Below are 15,843 nucleotides of genomic sequence, written 5' to 3'. Positions count from 1 at the left end.
CCTCATGGAGTCTGTTTCTGACCGTTTGAGCAGACACATGCACATTTGTGGCCTGCTGGAGGTCATTTTGCAGGGCTCTGGCAGTGCTCCTCCTGCTCCTCCTTGCACAAAGGTGGAGGTAGCGGTCCTGCTGCTGGGTTGTTGCCTTCCTACGGCCTCCTCCACGTCTCCTGATGTACTGGCCTGTCTCCTGGTAGCGCCTCCTTGCTCTGGACACTACGCTAACAGACACAGCAAACCTTCTTGCCACAGCTCGCATTGATGTGCCATCCTGGATGAGCTGCACTACCTGAGCCACTTGTGTGGGTTGTAGACTCCGTCTCATGCTACCACTAGAGTGAAAGCACCGCCAGCATTCAAAAGTGACCAAAACATCAGCCAGGAAGCATAGGAACTGAGAAGTGGTCTGTGGTCACCACCTGCAGAACCACTCCTTTATTGGGGGTGTCTTGCTAATTGCCTATAATTTCCACCTGTTGTCTATTCCATTTGCACAACAGCATGTGAAATTTATTGTCAATCAGTGTTGCTTCCTAAGTGGACAGTTTGATTTCACAGAAGTATGATTCACTTGGAGTTACTTTGTGTTGTTTAAGTGTTCCCTTTATTTTTTGAGCAGTGTATTACGTTCTAACATAATCTTCTCATTGATGTTGGTTGGTCTCTGCTTGGACCCTAAAGTCTTCTGCTAATGGAAAATCAGTTAAATGACCCTTTCGAGATAATGTATCAGTGTATTTCAGCATAAGAACACAATGTATCATGGTCAACGTCTCCTACAGTAGAACCTGAATATAGCCCTTAGGCGCTGTCCTTAGAGTAGACCAAGGTTAGAAAGCTGATTATCCCCATCACAGCTTGTCAAACACTGCCGGAGATACAGTGCATTCGGAAAGTATTCAGACCCCTTCACATTTTCCACATTTTGTTACATTACAGCCTTATTCTAAAATTGATTAGTCCGCCTCTGGCTGGGCCACTAAAGGGTATTCAGAGACTTGTTCTGTAGCCACTGCTGCATTGTCTTGGCTGTGTGCTTAATGTCATTGTCCTGTTGGAAGGTGAACCTTTGCACCATTCTGAGGTCCTGAGTACTGTGGAGCAAGTTTTCATCAAGGATTTCTCTGTATTTTGCTCTGTTCATCTCTCCCTCGATCCTGACTAGTCTCCCAGTCCCTGCTTCACCATAGGGATGTTGCTAGGTTTCCTCCAGACGTGACGCTTGGCATTCAGGCCAAAGAGTTCCACATTTTTTCTCGTGGTCTTAGTCCTTTAGGTGCCTTTTGGCAAACTCTAAGCGGGCTGTCATGTGCCTTTTACTGAGGAGTGGCTTCCGTCTGGCCACTCTACCATAAAGGCCTGATTGGTGGAGGGTTTCAGAGATGGTTGTCCATCTGGAAGGTTGTCCCATCTCCACAGAGGAACTCTGGAGCTCTTTCAGAGTGACCATCAGGTTCTTGGTCACCTCCCTGACCAAGGCCCTTCTCCCCCGATTGCTCAGTTTGGCCGAGCGGACAGATTTAGGAAGAGCCTTGGTGATTTGGTGATTGGTGACTTGGTGATTACAAACTTAAACTTCCATTTAAGAATGACGGAGGCCACTGTGTTTTTGATGACCTTCGATGATGCAGAAATGTTTTGGTACCCTTCCCCAGATCTGTACCTCGATACAATTCTGTCTTGCAGCTCTACAAACAATTCCTTCAACCTCATGGCTTGGGTTTTCTCTGACATGCACTGTCAACTGTGGGACCTTAAATAGACAGGTGTGTCACGCCTTTCCAAATCATGTCCAATCAATTGAATTTTCCACATGTGGACTCCAATCAAGTTGTAGAAACATCTCAAGGATGATCAATGGAAACAGGATGCACCTGAGCTCAATTTCGAAGTCTAATAGCAAAGGGTCTGAATACTTATAAGGTATTATAAGCTATTTCTGTTTTTTTTATGGGGTACTCTATGTAGACTGTGTAAATTAATTAATCAATTTTAGAATAAGGCTGTAATGTGGAAAAAGGGAAGAGGTCTGAATACTTTCCGAATGCACTGTATGTGTTGTAGTTGATTTCCCTTTGGTATTATTCTGAGCCAAGAACACTTCATGAAGGCATATTTCGGATAGATTAAAAAAACTTGCACATAAATGCCTCTTTTTATTCAGCATAAATTGGACTCAGTCAACTTCTTAAATCCTGAGAGTCATTAAGTATTTACTAGTTTCTTAGTATGAAAATCCCAAAGTAACAGTGATGGGCAAAATGTTTCAGCAATCAGTTTACAGTATCCGTTGGGCTTGAAAACAGAACCAAACAGGCTTTAGAGAGCTCAGGCCTGTGTCAAACGTCAGTGTAATGAGGACCAGGGCTAATGGTCCCAGGTGTTCCTTCTCATTATGATAATTTGAAATGTGGTTCGATCTCTGCCTCTCAGGCCCAAAGGTCTGAGTGACGCTATTGACTTTGAAGTTGCTCCATTGAGATGAGGCTGTTGAACTATTTGCCAGCTAATGCAGACTGGCACTAACAGGAAGGAAGAGAGCTAGGGGAGGGGAACTCAATAGGCCTTTGTAAGACAGACCGTCATGTTGTTTCTCCTCTATTTTCAGTTTAAGCTTTCACTGTCTGATACACACTCACTTTCTCAGCCTACCTGCATCTTTTTGTGCACAATATTTTGGTGTTCGATTGGCAGGACAAATGGAGGTTGTCAGACTGCTGGCCGGCACTTTGACGGTCCATTGTGGAACTCTGCACTCTCAATTACAGAACTTGTTCCAGCCAGACACAATATATCATCTTGGAACAAATTATGTTACATAGTGATCTTAAAGACCAAGGAAATTCAGGATGAAATGTTTTGTTGCAAGGCACATTTTGTATAAACTGACATTTCATAGATACAATACTACAATGCAGCTGTCATGACTGTGAAGATAGATCCAATTACACAGTTTATGAATCAATTATATAAGGTCCCTCCATAGTGTAGGTCTATGTGCGGTAAAAGTGTTCTACTGTATAAGTTGAGGATGGAATGAATCAGTTTTAAAACACAGGAGAGTGTCTCGGTTAGAAGGGTTCTTTAGAATCTCTCCACTGATCTTCAGGGTCAAGTGCACAAGCCTGAAAGACATTTTGCCATCCAATTACAGTTGGAATGTTTTACCTGCTTTGGCAAAAGGGCAGGGCTTTTGACCCTGAATGGGAATTTTTGTTTAATTTGTGAACGATATGAGAAAGGAAGGTCTTCACTAGCTCCCCCAGCTCGCAGCTTTGGGGAGTGTGACCTTTTGCGGTGGTGATGATCCTGAGTGTACATCAGACAGCATAAATTGTTAATGTGAGACCTTCCTTTCCCTCTGTGTCCCTGTTCCTTTACCAGTTGTCTGAGCCAAAGAGGGAGTGAAATACAGAGGCCTACTCTTTCAGAGTACTGGCTGAACTGAACTAAGACTCCATAAAAAACAAACTCCCGTGAACACAGCTATTCGGCTAACTAAAGAATGAGGCTAATGCATCATATAATATATTCATTAACTAGGGTGGTTGGATCTATTAAGAGCAGAGGTGGGACCAAGTCATTGTTTTACAAGTCACAAGTAAGTCTCAAGTCTTAGCACTCAAGACCCACGTCAAGTCCCAAGTCAAGGCAGGCAAGTCCGAGTCAAGTTTCAAGTCCTAAACTTTGAGTTTCGAGTCCTAAACAAGTCATAATGTACTCTTCACCAAATGTAATACCATTTCATATTTTTAACAAGAGTTAGTTAGTATACTACATTTACGCAAATCATGAATGCTTTAACAAATATATATATTTATTACTTCCCAAATAAACATTATATTTCCATGGAAATACATGGGTAGCCATGAGAAAGACCCCTCCCATAGCGATCGACTATCACGCGATGTATGCTTATGCACAATCGCCCAACCTTAACACACAACACACAAACCCTCTCTGTGTGGTTACAGTAGGCTAACGTATGTCAATGGATTTAGGAACAGCAGTAACATCAGGCAGGATTTAGGCTACAAACTGCCTAGCCAGTTGTAGCTCAATCTTGGGTGCAATGATCACGTTCCCGCACTGACAGACTGTATGGAGGCTCATTGATTTAACGTTACGTTAGCCTACATGCTACACTAGCAGAGTTATAAATTATATAGCTGTCGGCTTTATTAGCCACGACTTACCGTTCTTTATGCAGCTTCAAATGTTGAACAAAGTTGGAAGTTGTTGCGCCTCCGTCTAATTTTCGTCCCGCATGTTTTGCAAGTTGCAATCAATTTTTTGTTGACTACAGCGTAGTCTTCATATCCAAAAATAATAATTTGGGGTATCATCTTTCCAAGGGCTCCATCTGAATTCACTCGCTGACGTTCCTCTGCACTGCCACGCGCAACTTTTTCTCAGCTGGCACAATTTGATTGGCTGCTGTCCGATTCAAACAATAATCAGTTAAGTGAAGAGCTGATGCGCTGCACACTTTTTTAATAGCATCATTTTTAATATTTGGGCTTGAGGAGGGTATCAAGTCAGTTCGTGTCAAAGGGCTCAAGTCCAAGTCAAGTCACAAGTCATTGGTATTAAAGTCAAAGTCGAGTTGCAAGTCATCACATTTGTGAAAAGTCATGTGTCCAAGTCATGTGACTCGAGTCCACACCTCTGATTAAGAGTGTCCCAGACTCTGATATGTGTACACAGATTTCGTATGTGAGGGTTGGAACGAAAATCAGCAACGAATATGCTTAGTGAATTGTCTTGTTCAGATAAATGGTATTGGTCATCTCATGCTATCTTAACTCTGCATTTCTCTCACAGGGCACTACGGGAAAGAGAACTTCCGCCAAGGCCAACTTGATCATAACTTCATCTCCTCTGGATTCGTGACACTGGGACGACCGCACCTAAAAGGTATTGTCCATCTCCATTGTCTGTTGGTCTGATGACAATTACTATGTCTTCAAGAGTAATGACAGCGTTGTGGTACAAACTTCTAACACAAATCTCACTCTCATTTTCACCTTGCCTCTCACCTCCACACATTTCCTCCACTCTTTGTCCAAAAAGTCTTCTTTCATTTTTCGATCCACTGTTTCAGTAGATCAGGGGGAAACAGTGCAATAGCCCATCCAATTATTTTACTTGCTCACTTCTAAGCTGGCAGTCACCTTGGGAAATGGGACTGAAGCTTTTGGCAGAACAATAACGGCATTTCTCAAAGCTAATTGAAAAGAGAAAAGCCTCAACGAGTTACTGCTTTGTTCAGATGTAAAAAGTACTCTCTCCTTTTTGTTATGTTTTTCCCCTTGACTGACTCATAAAGGCATTTACACAATGGCCATGTGTGGATGAAATAACACTCAGCATTACCAGCACTGCATGCTGTACTTGTCACATTCTCCAACTCTTCTTCGTGCCAGATCACTGTGTACAGAACTGTCTACTGTACGAGAACAATGCGGTCAGTTGAGCTGACAGAGTCTTGTCTCCGCCCACTAAGGAGGCTTAAAATCATTGATGATAGTTGTACATAAGTGACTTCCTGTCAAATGCCAAGAAAACTACATTATGATATACACCTATTGAATTTATCAGTCGAAATATAAATAGACTGAATTGCAACATAGAAAACGAAATGTTCTTAATCTGAAAGTATAGGATGATAATAGCTAGAGTTGGTGCATAAGGCTAAGTAGTAAACAAGTGGCTGTTCTCTGTCTTTGCAGCGCAGCACTCTGTAGACGATTTAGGGCAGCTGTCCTGGCAGGGAGATCTGGATGTTCCTAATATCTCCTACAGTATGTAACATATTCTCACTATGGAGACCCCTGCTTCCTGCCGGAGAACAGCCACACACCTGCTTTCTGCTCCCGCCAGATAAGACCACTCTCACACACTTCACACACCTAGACCCTGGGCCCATAGAGTGGGTTTGGCGGCTGATGCCCTGCGCTCCTCATAACGCAGGGCATCAGAACAGACGCCCTGCCACTATCATTAACCAGCCCAGTACAGCTTTCAGAAAGCATGGCTGTCTGGTGTCCCTAATGCTGAACATAGAGAAACAACTCCACAAGGAGGAGTGGAAAACAGGCTTGAATGTCTGTGCTGGTCTGTTCTCCAAAGTATGAAGCAGTCATGGGTTCTGTAGATGATTAGGATAGACAAGGAGGGTGACAAGCATTAAAATGGTTGCTATGTCATGATTAACAGTGTGTGTGTGTGTGTGTGTGTGTGTGTGTGTGTGTGTGTGTGTGTGTGTGTGTGACGAGACACATTCTGATGTTGTTAATGTGTCTGCAGTTTTATAACCACTTCTTGTAAATTTTAGGTGTCTGCAAGGTAAGTGGTATTTTACCAAGTGACAAAAACAAGTACTGTTTTACATTGGCTTCTAATTCAAATTCAAATATTTCCTTGCATATCTATATAGTTGTTTATACAAAGAATGTATGTGAAAATTAGGTAGTCTAACTGGGGTTTGAACAGCAATCCTCTGCCTTCCTGTTAGGCCACATCACTGCTGCCTGGTGTTACAGTAACTGTCATTACAAAGCCGAGGGCTTTTCCACCTCAAACAGCTGGCTGTCAACAGGCTCTCTGTCTGCTCCCTGTACCTCCTGTTACTATCACCAGTTTGACATCCAGTATTGGCACTGACCCAGTATATAGCTTACTCTCTTATTTCTTATTTCTTATGTTTTCTTTATTATATTTAGATATATATTGTAGCGACCTGCACAGACAGCTGTGTGTTATGTGTTATGCTGTTCGTTGGTTGTGTTGTAATTACCAGTACCCAGTGTTCACGGGATCCGACATGCCAGTCAAACTGCTATCTGCAGTTGCAAACCTGTAATTTAAATAGATTTATATTTGGATTTCATTTAATGGACATAAACAAAATAGTCCAAATTGGTGAAGTGAAATTTAAAAAAATAACTTGTTTAAAAATGTTTTTTTTTAAAATAAAGAACGTAAAAGTGGTGTGAGCTTATGTATTCACCCCCTTTGCTTTGAAGCCCCTAAATAAGATCTGGTGCAACCAATTATCTTCAGAAGTCACATAATTAGTTAAATAAAGTCCACCTGTGTGCAATCTAAGTGTCAAATGATTCTGAAAGGCCCCAGAGTCTGCAACACCACTCAGCAATGGGCACTACCAAGCAAGAGGTACCATGAAGACCAAGGAGCTCTCCAAACAGGTCAGGGACAAAGTTGTGGAGAAGTACAGATCAGGGTTGGGTTATAAAAAAATATCTTAAACTTTGAACATCCCACGGAGCACCATTAAATCCATTATTAAAAAAATGAAAGAACATGGAGCCACAACAAACCTGCCAAGAGAGGGCCGCCTAACAAAACTCACGGAACAGGCAAGGAGGGCATTAATCAGAGAGGCAACAAAGAGACCAAAGATAACCCTGAAGGAGCTGCAAAGCTCCACAGTGGAAATTGGAGTATCTGTCCATAGGACCACTTTAAGCCGTACACTGCACAGAGCTGGGATTTACGGAAGAGTGGCCAGAAAAAAAGCCATTGCTTAAAGAAAAAAATAAGAAAGAACATTTGATGTTCGCCCAAAGGCATGTGGGAGACTCCCCAAACATATGGATGAAGGTACTCTGGTCAGATGAGACTAAAATTGAGCTTTTTGGCCATCAAGAAAAACACTATGTCTGGTGCAAACCCAACACCTCTCATCACCCCGAGAGCGCTATCCCCACAGTGAAGCATGGTGGTGGCAGCATCATACGGTGGGGATGTTTTTCATTGGCAGGGACTGGGAAACTGGTCAGAATTGAAGGAACGATGGATGGCGCTAAATACAGGGAAATTATTGAGGGAAACCTGTTTCAGTCTTCCGGGGATTTGAGACTGGGACACAGGTTCACCTTCCAGCAGGACAATGACCCTAAAGCAACACTTGAGTGGTTTAAGGGGACACATTAAAAGTCTTGGAGAAGCCTAGTCAAAGCCCAGATCTCAGTCCAATTGAGAATCTGTGGTATGACTTAAAGATTGCTGTACACTAGCGGAACCCATCCAACTTGAAGGAGCTGGAGCAGCTGGAGCAGTTTTGCCTTGAAGAATGGGCAAAAATCCCAGTGGCTAGATGTGCCAAGCTGAAGAGACATACCTCAAGAGACTTGCAGTTGTAATTGCTGCAAAAGTTGGCTCTACAAAGTATTGACTTTGGGTAAATAGTTATAAATGCTCAAGTTTTCTGTTGTTTGTGTCTTATTTCTTGTTTGTTTTACAATAAAACATATTTTGCATCTTCAAAGTGGTAGGCATGTTGTGTAAATGATACAACCCCCCCCCCCCCCCCCCCCCCGCAACAAAATAGGAAAAAGGCCAAGGGGGGGTCACTGTATATATTTGTTTTTAAAATAACATTTGAATTTAAAAGCATTTCACTGTACTTGTACATGTGACAATAAAGCTTACATTTTAACTTGACAGACATGTTACGTGTCCCCACCACATCATTATAACCCTGCTACAATACATCATACTGTAACCCTGCTACAATACACCGTACTGTAACCCTGCTACAATACATCATACTCTAACCCTGCTACAATACATCATATTGTAACCCTGCTACAATACATCATACTGTAACCCTGCTTCAATACACCATACTGTAACCCTGTTACAATACATCATTCTGTAACCCTGCTACAATACACCATACTGTAACCCTGCTACAATACACCATACTGTAACCCTGCTACAATACACCGTACTTTAACCCTGCTACAGTACATCATACTGTAACCCTGCTACAATACACCATACTGTAACCCTGCTACAATACACCATACTGTAACCCTGCTACAATACATCATACTGTAACCCTGCTACAATACATCATATTGTAACCCTGCTACAATACATCATACTGTAACCCTGCTACAATACACCATACTGTAACCCTGCTACAATACATCATACTGTAACCCTGCTACAATACATCATACTGTAACCCTGCTACAATACATCATACTGTAACCCTGCTACAATACATCATACTGTAACCCTGCTACAATACACCATACTGTAACCCTGCTACAATACACCATACTGTAACCCTGCTACAATACACCGTACTGTAACCCTGCTACAATACATCATACTGTAACCCTGCTACAATACATCATACTGTAACCCTGCTACAATACATCATACTGTAACCCTGCTACAATACACCATACTGTAACTCTGCGACAATACATCATACTGTAACCCTGCTACAATACATCATACTGTAACCCTGCTACAATACACCATACTGTAACCCTGCTACAATACATCATACTGTAACTCTGCGACAATACACCATACTGTAACCCTGCTACAATACACCATACTGTAACCCTGCTACAATACATCATACTGTAACCCTGCTACAATACATCATAATGTAACCCTGCTTCAATACACCGTACTGTAACCCTGCTACAATACACCATACTGTAACTCTGCGACAATACACCATACTGTAACCCTGCTACAATACACCATACTGTAACCCTGCTACAATACATCATACTGTAACCCTGCTACAATACACCGTACTGTAACCCTGCTACAATACACCATACTGTAACTCTGCGACAATACACCATACTGTAACTCTGCGACAATACACCATACTGTAACTCTGCGACAATACACCATACTGTAACCCTGCTACAATACACCATACTGTAACCCTGCTACAATACACCATACTGTAACCCTGCTACAATACATCATACTGTAACTCTGCGACAATACACCAAACTGTATCTCTAGCATCTCTCTTCAGTCCCTAAATTCCTTTCAAGTTCATTTCAAGTGTGTATTATGATATTCTGGATCTTTTCCCCATGCATTCACGTGGAACTGTAAATATGTATTAATATCCATATGCTAATAGGGAGATATAACGGAATCTACAATCAAGATAGTTACAAGAAAAACAACTGCTTAGCACAATAGGAATGACCTCAAATTTTATTGAGCAAAATCCTTTAGTTCTCTGTGGGGGCATACACTCTACTCATACAGACACTATAGGGCTGCAGGCTAACGCACAGTAGCAAGCTCATATAGCTCACGGTAGATCGTTTATGTGGCTGGCTAGTGAAGTGTCTGTTGGAAGGCTTGTGCAGTGAGTGTGATTTATAAATGATATCAGTGAGTGGTTTGAATTGGCAATGTCTATCCATCTCCACTCTTCCATGATGTATTGGCCAGGCAGACGTGTCCATTTAGCCACTGTGGACCACAACAGATTTATTAGACACAGCTAAAGGCCAAGCCGCTGCCACACAGGAAATGCTTCAGGAGATTCTACTTCATTCATTTAAAATGACAAACATTGAATTGATCAAATATGTTTTTGAAGCTGGTGAAGATATCTCTGCCAGCTGATATAAGTATTTCCATTTGGGGGAGTTTCTGAAGAGGGGTGGGGTTCTTCCTGCATTGTTTGGTGGTCATTGCGTGCTTGTTGGAGAATTTGAGAGAGAGAATCTTATTGTTACAATAAAACTATCCAAGATGTTTGACAGATTAGAGGTATGTTGGAATGGAACAGTTAGAAATTATTTGTCCTCAAATGAGACATTAACCTTGCAAATGAGTAATTGGTTGTGAAAATAAAAATCTTACCAAAGCTAAGTTATATCACAAATGTAATAAATGCTAATCTGTTTGTCCTAACTGATTTAAGACAAAAATGTGAGGTCATTGCCAGTGGGCGTAGACTAATGTGGGTCGACTATTTCATAATATTGTTACAAATGCAATTTCGTCATTCTGAACCCCAGGCCTTTTTCCTTCAAAGTACCTCCTTTCAAAAAACCTAACTGTTTTTGAGGTCAAAAAATATATCCTTTGTCCATTGTGACGCTTTCAGATATCAAGTGAACAAACATTACCCTTGTCTTAAGGATTTTTTGTGTCCCCCCCTCACCCTCACCCCTCTGGCTGTGACATCCACTGATGTGCATCCTGCGTAATTATTTTTTCACAAGTTGCTCCCTGATTTTGTCCCAGGGGGAATTGGTTTCTTCTCATCCCAATCCATTTAAGGTGACCTTGTCTCATAGGGACAATGCTGCAGCCCTCCCACATCCCTCCTTTTTTCTCTAATCCCTGAGGCTCCACATTGGTAGGGGAGGTCAAGTACACCAAGCAGGTGTCACCTGCATGACAACCTCCATTATGTAGATCGCTCCAAGTCTCAGATCTAAAGGCAGACATTTCAGCTAAGTGATATCCCAGAAAGGAGGGGTGTAAGAGGAGGTAGGTACTGAAGAGGAGACTGTATACAGTATATTTCTATTTAACTAGGCAAGTGAGTTAAGAACCAATTCTTATTTACAATGACGGCCTAGGAACAGTGGGGCAGAACGACAGATTTTTACCTTGGCAGCTCAGGGATTCAATCTAGCAACCTTTCTGTTACTGGCCCAACTCTCTAACTACTAGGCTACCTGCCGCCCCACTACATCACTACAAGGGACAGTAAAAGACCCAGTGCAGGGGAGTAAAGGGGTACCACGCCCTGTAGTGAAATGTTGCGGTTTCAAGACAAGTGGAAAAGGAAATGGCTGGGCAGGGTGTCTTAGCTGTGACCTCTACTGTTCACGCCAGACTCGGAGGGTGTTAAAAGCTTGACCCCTGAGGGACCTCCCAGTAGCGTGAGCCGCCCAGCGGTCCATCACCCCTCCTGACCAGTCTACTGTGACCACTTCACTGTGCCCTTCGGCTGTGTGATAGCCAGGGGAGGAGGAGAGGCATGCCACGCATGGCCCTGCTAGCTAGATCCTAATGGACAGGCCCGATCACCAAGACGGACTGTAAATTTTATAATAGTGGGCCATTGTGACGGAGGCACAGAACTCTCTACCTTCACACACATACGACTCTCTCCCCATTATTGTGAGTTTTCTGTCTAAAAAAATACAGGAAGAAATTCTAAAGGATTTATTCATGGTGATATACCGTAGTTGATGGGAGAATATTCTCTTTGTTGCCTGTCTTTGGAAAGAGGTGCGATCCATTTTTATTTTAAGAAACAGGGCACTATTCAGAGTTGGGGCTCTTGCAAGATATCTAAAGTGCTTATTGTTAAGGTAATGTCTGTTGTGACATAACAGTTTGTGCCATAGCATGCCAAATGTTGCGTTAAATATGGAAATGTGAACAAATTGTTTGCAACTGGTAGTTTAGATAATCTTGACATTATTTCAATCAATGCAGCATGGTGAAGGTAAATCATGGATTAATTCAGATGTATAAAAGATCCTTGTGAATAGTTCACAAACCCAAAAAGGCTATCGAGCGACACTGCTCTCACTGACCTTGTTCCTTCTGTTCTCAGCAAGAGCCACATTGGTAGAAGCTGTGTTTTCCTTCTCTCTCCTGATGAGCATGTCTCTGAGCAGAGTACAGCCTCTGCTCTGTGCCGTAGGAATCTGGGACAGCCAAATGCACAATATGAATTGATTATAATCCTTACATCCTGTCTATTAAAGAAGCAGGCTAAAGGAAGTGATTAGGTTGGCTTCATGAGTCTCGTGCTCCCTTAGTCCCACATGCCTTTAACAGTGGCTTTTATTTAACAGTGGCACATTTATTTAACTAGGCGGTTAAGAACAAATTCTTATTTCTTTATCTTACTGATAAACACACTGATACCCTCACATCATCTCTAGTGATCCATTGTCATGTCGTGCATTATGCACTGCTTTTGTGTGTGTTTGTCCAGTGAAATCACATTTGAAGGGCCGGAGATGGATCAGCATGTACGGTGTGTGTGTGTGTGTGTGCGCGTGCAAGAGCAATATGCATATTGATGCCATCTGAGTTTTGATGGTACTCTGCATTATGAATTGGCATGGAAACAGATAGATATGCATTAATTCATTGCTTACTTATTCCAAAGAGTCTTTATGTCAAATTGGAAATATAATTATCTTTCTCCCATCTCCATATCAGGAGTTGGTGCATTTATTCTTGAGAACGTACCACTTCAGAATCTCAGAGCCTCCTTGAATTCCAATGTGCCTGTTGAGCTTGAGTTAGGATTCAGTGGGTACGACAGTGTTTACTATTCAGTTAAATGATTTTCACATTTGTATCATGTTGTGTGAATGTGCTTTGTGAAAATGATACACCAACTTGCACAGCAATACAAACATAACTGTATAGCCTTTTGTAGGGAATTTGTATTCGTGATCTCACACATTAAAGCACATGTTCAAGTGTGATGCAGGTAAAAAGTCCTTGGGAGGCTAGTATGCCTTATTATTTTCCTCCTCAGGTTTAAGAGACTCCTATTCATTCTATCCTTTACATAGCATTCCATTCATAACTGTCTGTATCTCTTACTATGTTGAAAAGCAAGGACACTGTACGCTATAACGATGTGATTGTCTCTGTGTGACTTAATGTTATGAGCTCCTGAAGGGGCGGAAGGTAGCCTAGTGGTTAAGTCAAATCAAATCAAAATCAAATCAAATGTATTTACAAAGCCCTTCTTACATCAGCTGATGTCACAAAGTTCTGTACAGAAACCCAACCTAAAACCTCAAACAGCAAACAATGCAGGTGCAGAAGCACGGTGGCTAGGAAAAACTCCCTAAAAAGGCCAGAACCTAGGAAAAAACCTAGAGAGGAACCAGGCTATGAGGGGTGGCCAGTTCTCTTCTGGCTATGCCGGGTGGAGATTATAACAGAACATGGCCAAGATGTACAAATGTTCATAGATGACCAGCAGGGTCAAATAATAATAATCACAGTGGTTGTCGAGGGTGCAACAGGTCAGCACCTCAGGAGTAAATGTCAGTTGGCTTTTCATAGCCGATCATTCAGAGAATCTCTACCCCCCTGCTGTCTCTAGAGAGTTGAAAACAGCAGGTCTGGGACAGGTAGCACGTCCGGTGAAGAGGTGAGGGTTCCATAGCCGCAGGCAGAACAGTTGAAACTGGAGCAGCAGCACGGCCAGGTGGACTGGGGACAGCAAGGAGTCATCAGGCCAGGTAGTTCTGAGGCATGGTCCTAGGGCTCAGGTCCTCCGAGAGAGAGAAAGAAAGAAAGAAAGAAAGAAAGAAAGAAAGAAAGAAAGAAAGAAAGAGAGAAAGAAAGAAAGAAAAAGAGAGAGAATCAGAGAGAGCATACTTAAATTCACACAGGACACCAGATAAGACAGGATAAATACTCCAGATATAACAGACTGACCCTAGCCCCCTGACACATAAACTACTGCAGCATAAATTCCTTGAGGCTGAGACAGGAGGGGTTGGGAGACACTGTGCGTTGGGCCAGTAACTGAAAGGTCCCTGGGTCAAATCTCTGAGCCGAGTAGGTGAAAAATCTGCCGATGTGCCCTTGAGCAAGACACTTAACCCTAATTGCTCCTGTAAGTCACTCTGGATAAGAGCATCTGCTAAAATGTAAAGCATTCCTCCTGTCTTCCCAGCATAGCTTTTTATTTCATTAGTTTGCTCATACAGTTGGAAACATCACACCATATTAAAGACAATGTCAGGCGGGTTATCTGAAGGATTATTTTACATCTATATATTGTATATAGATACACAGCCTTTTATTAGGGCAGGGATATATTGCTGTCTCTATCTGCATTAGAGCTGCATGCTCCAAAAGCTCATTAATAAGAGACATGCATTATTCATCAACTGTGCATTTTGATGGCAAGGTATAAAACAGCATTTTTTTTATGTAAACAGGGAAACAGTTGGACACTAGCGAGAGATGAGGGGACCACGCAGCCTTCAGCTTGGGGGTTGAAGTAAAGATGAAGTATAAAACCACTGGCAGGGCTTATTACCTGCCGGGCTGGAGCACGAGGAACCAGAGAAGAGAGGAAGGGTGACAATTACACAGCCATTCAGCTACAGGGCACGGCGTATGCTAGCATGAAATGCTATTAGGGGGCCGACAAAGTTGTGAATTGAATGCTATAATGATGAAAAAGCCCTCTATAACATATCCAATCATGTTAGGATGGAGATTAGTGTTATCTGCACTCCACCTGTCAATATCTATTATGAGGAGAGAGCAGCACAGGGCAGTGGTGGACATGGAATTGCTTCTGTCAGCATGACGCCAACGAGCTAGCCAACACCAGAAGAGCAGCAGTGACCGTACCACACCTGTCTGAATACTAATATCAGGGAGAGCAGATCTAGCATGCATAGTAGGACAGCTACAGTACTGTGCTGTACGTGGCCCAGACACTCAGTGCTGCTATTGAAGAAAGGCTGTTGTTCTGTAAAGGGAGGTTCTGCCATTACGTTGAAGGGATAGCTCATTCAAACCTGGACCAAAGCTGACACAAATGGAGCAAATGGCTGAGAGATACAAACCATCTGACATCCAAATGCCAAAATGCTGCAACAAGCCAAGGACAGGCTGTGTATTTGGGGGTTTGTTGGCTGTGGTGTACAATGTCTTAGCTAATGTGGAAAGCCAATGGAGTGTCTACATTTTTCAGAATGTATTTACTCATAAATAGAGACACAGGTGCACGCAAACACACACACACACAAACACACAGGAATATACACAATCAGCTCATCAGAGAGAGAGAGGAAACTGCAGTGAGTGCAAATCAGTGCCCAGTAGGGTGGAGAACGAGCAATGAGATGTGTGTTTTGTTATGCACATCGAATCCTCTAGCTTTTCGGCATAATGGTGGTGGTGGAACATTGAGCTGCAAGCGACAAGCTCTCATTCCAGCCACAAATGGCTGGTAATTGCAGCTCGGTGGGAATGGCGTCCCAAAATCACAATTGCGGCTGATGCATAGTCATC

At 42.5% G+C, this 15,843-nt stretch overlaps 1 protein-coding gene across 3 annotated transcripts in view; it reads left to right on the top strand.

Annotated features, from left to right (window-relative positions):
* Positions 1-15,843, top strand: part of LOC110538570 (protein shisa-6) — a 72,041-nt gene that overhangs the window by 12,149 nt on the left and 44,049 nt on the right. For 2 of the 3 annotated variants that reach the window (XM_021625464.2, XM_021625462.2), the window contains exons 4-5: positions 4,825-4,917; positions 5,733-5,804. In XM_021625464.2, coding sequence (XP_021481139.1) covers positions 4,825-4,917; positions 5,733-5,804 — 165 coding nt within the window. The remainder of the gene's footprint in view (positions 1-4,824; positions 4,918-5,732; positions 5,805-15,843) is intronic. The other variant, XM_021625465.2, reaches the window with a different exon arrangement.

Source organism: Oncorhynchus mykiss, chromosome 12 (assembly GCF_013265735.2).
Source record: "Oncorhynchus mykiss isolate Arlee chromosome 12, USDA_OmykA_1.1, whole genome shotgun sequence".
Taxonomy (NCBI): domain Eukaryota; kingdom Metazoa; phylum Chordata; class Actinopteri; order Salmoniformes; family Salmonidae; genus Oncorhynchus; species Oncorhynchus mykiss.
This window is presented reverse-complemented; position numbering and strand designations above follow the sequence as displayed.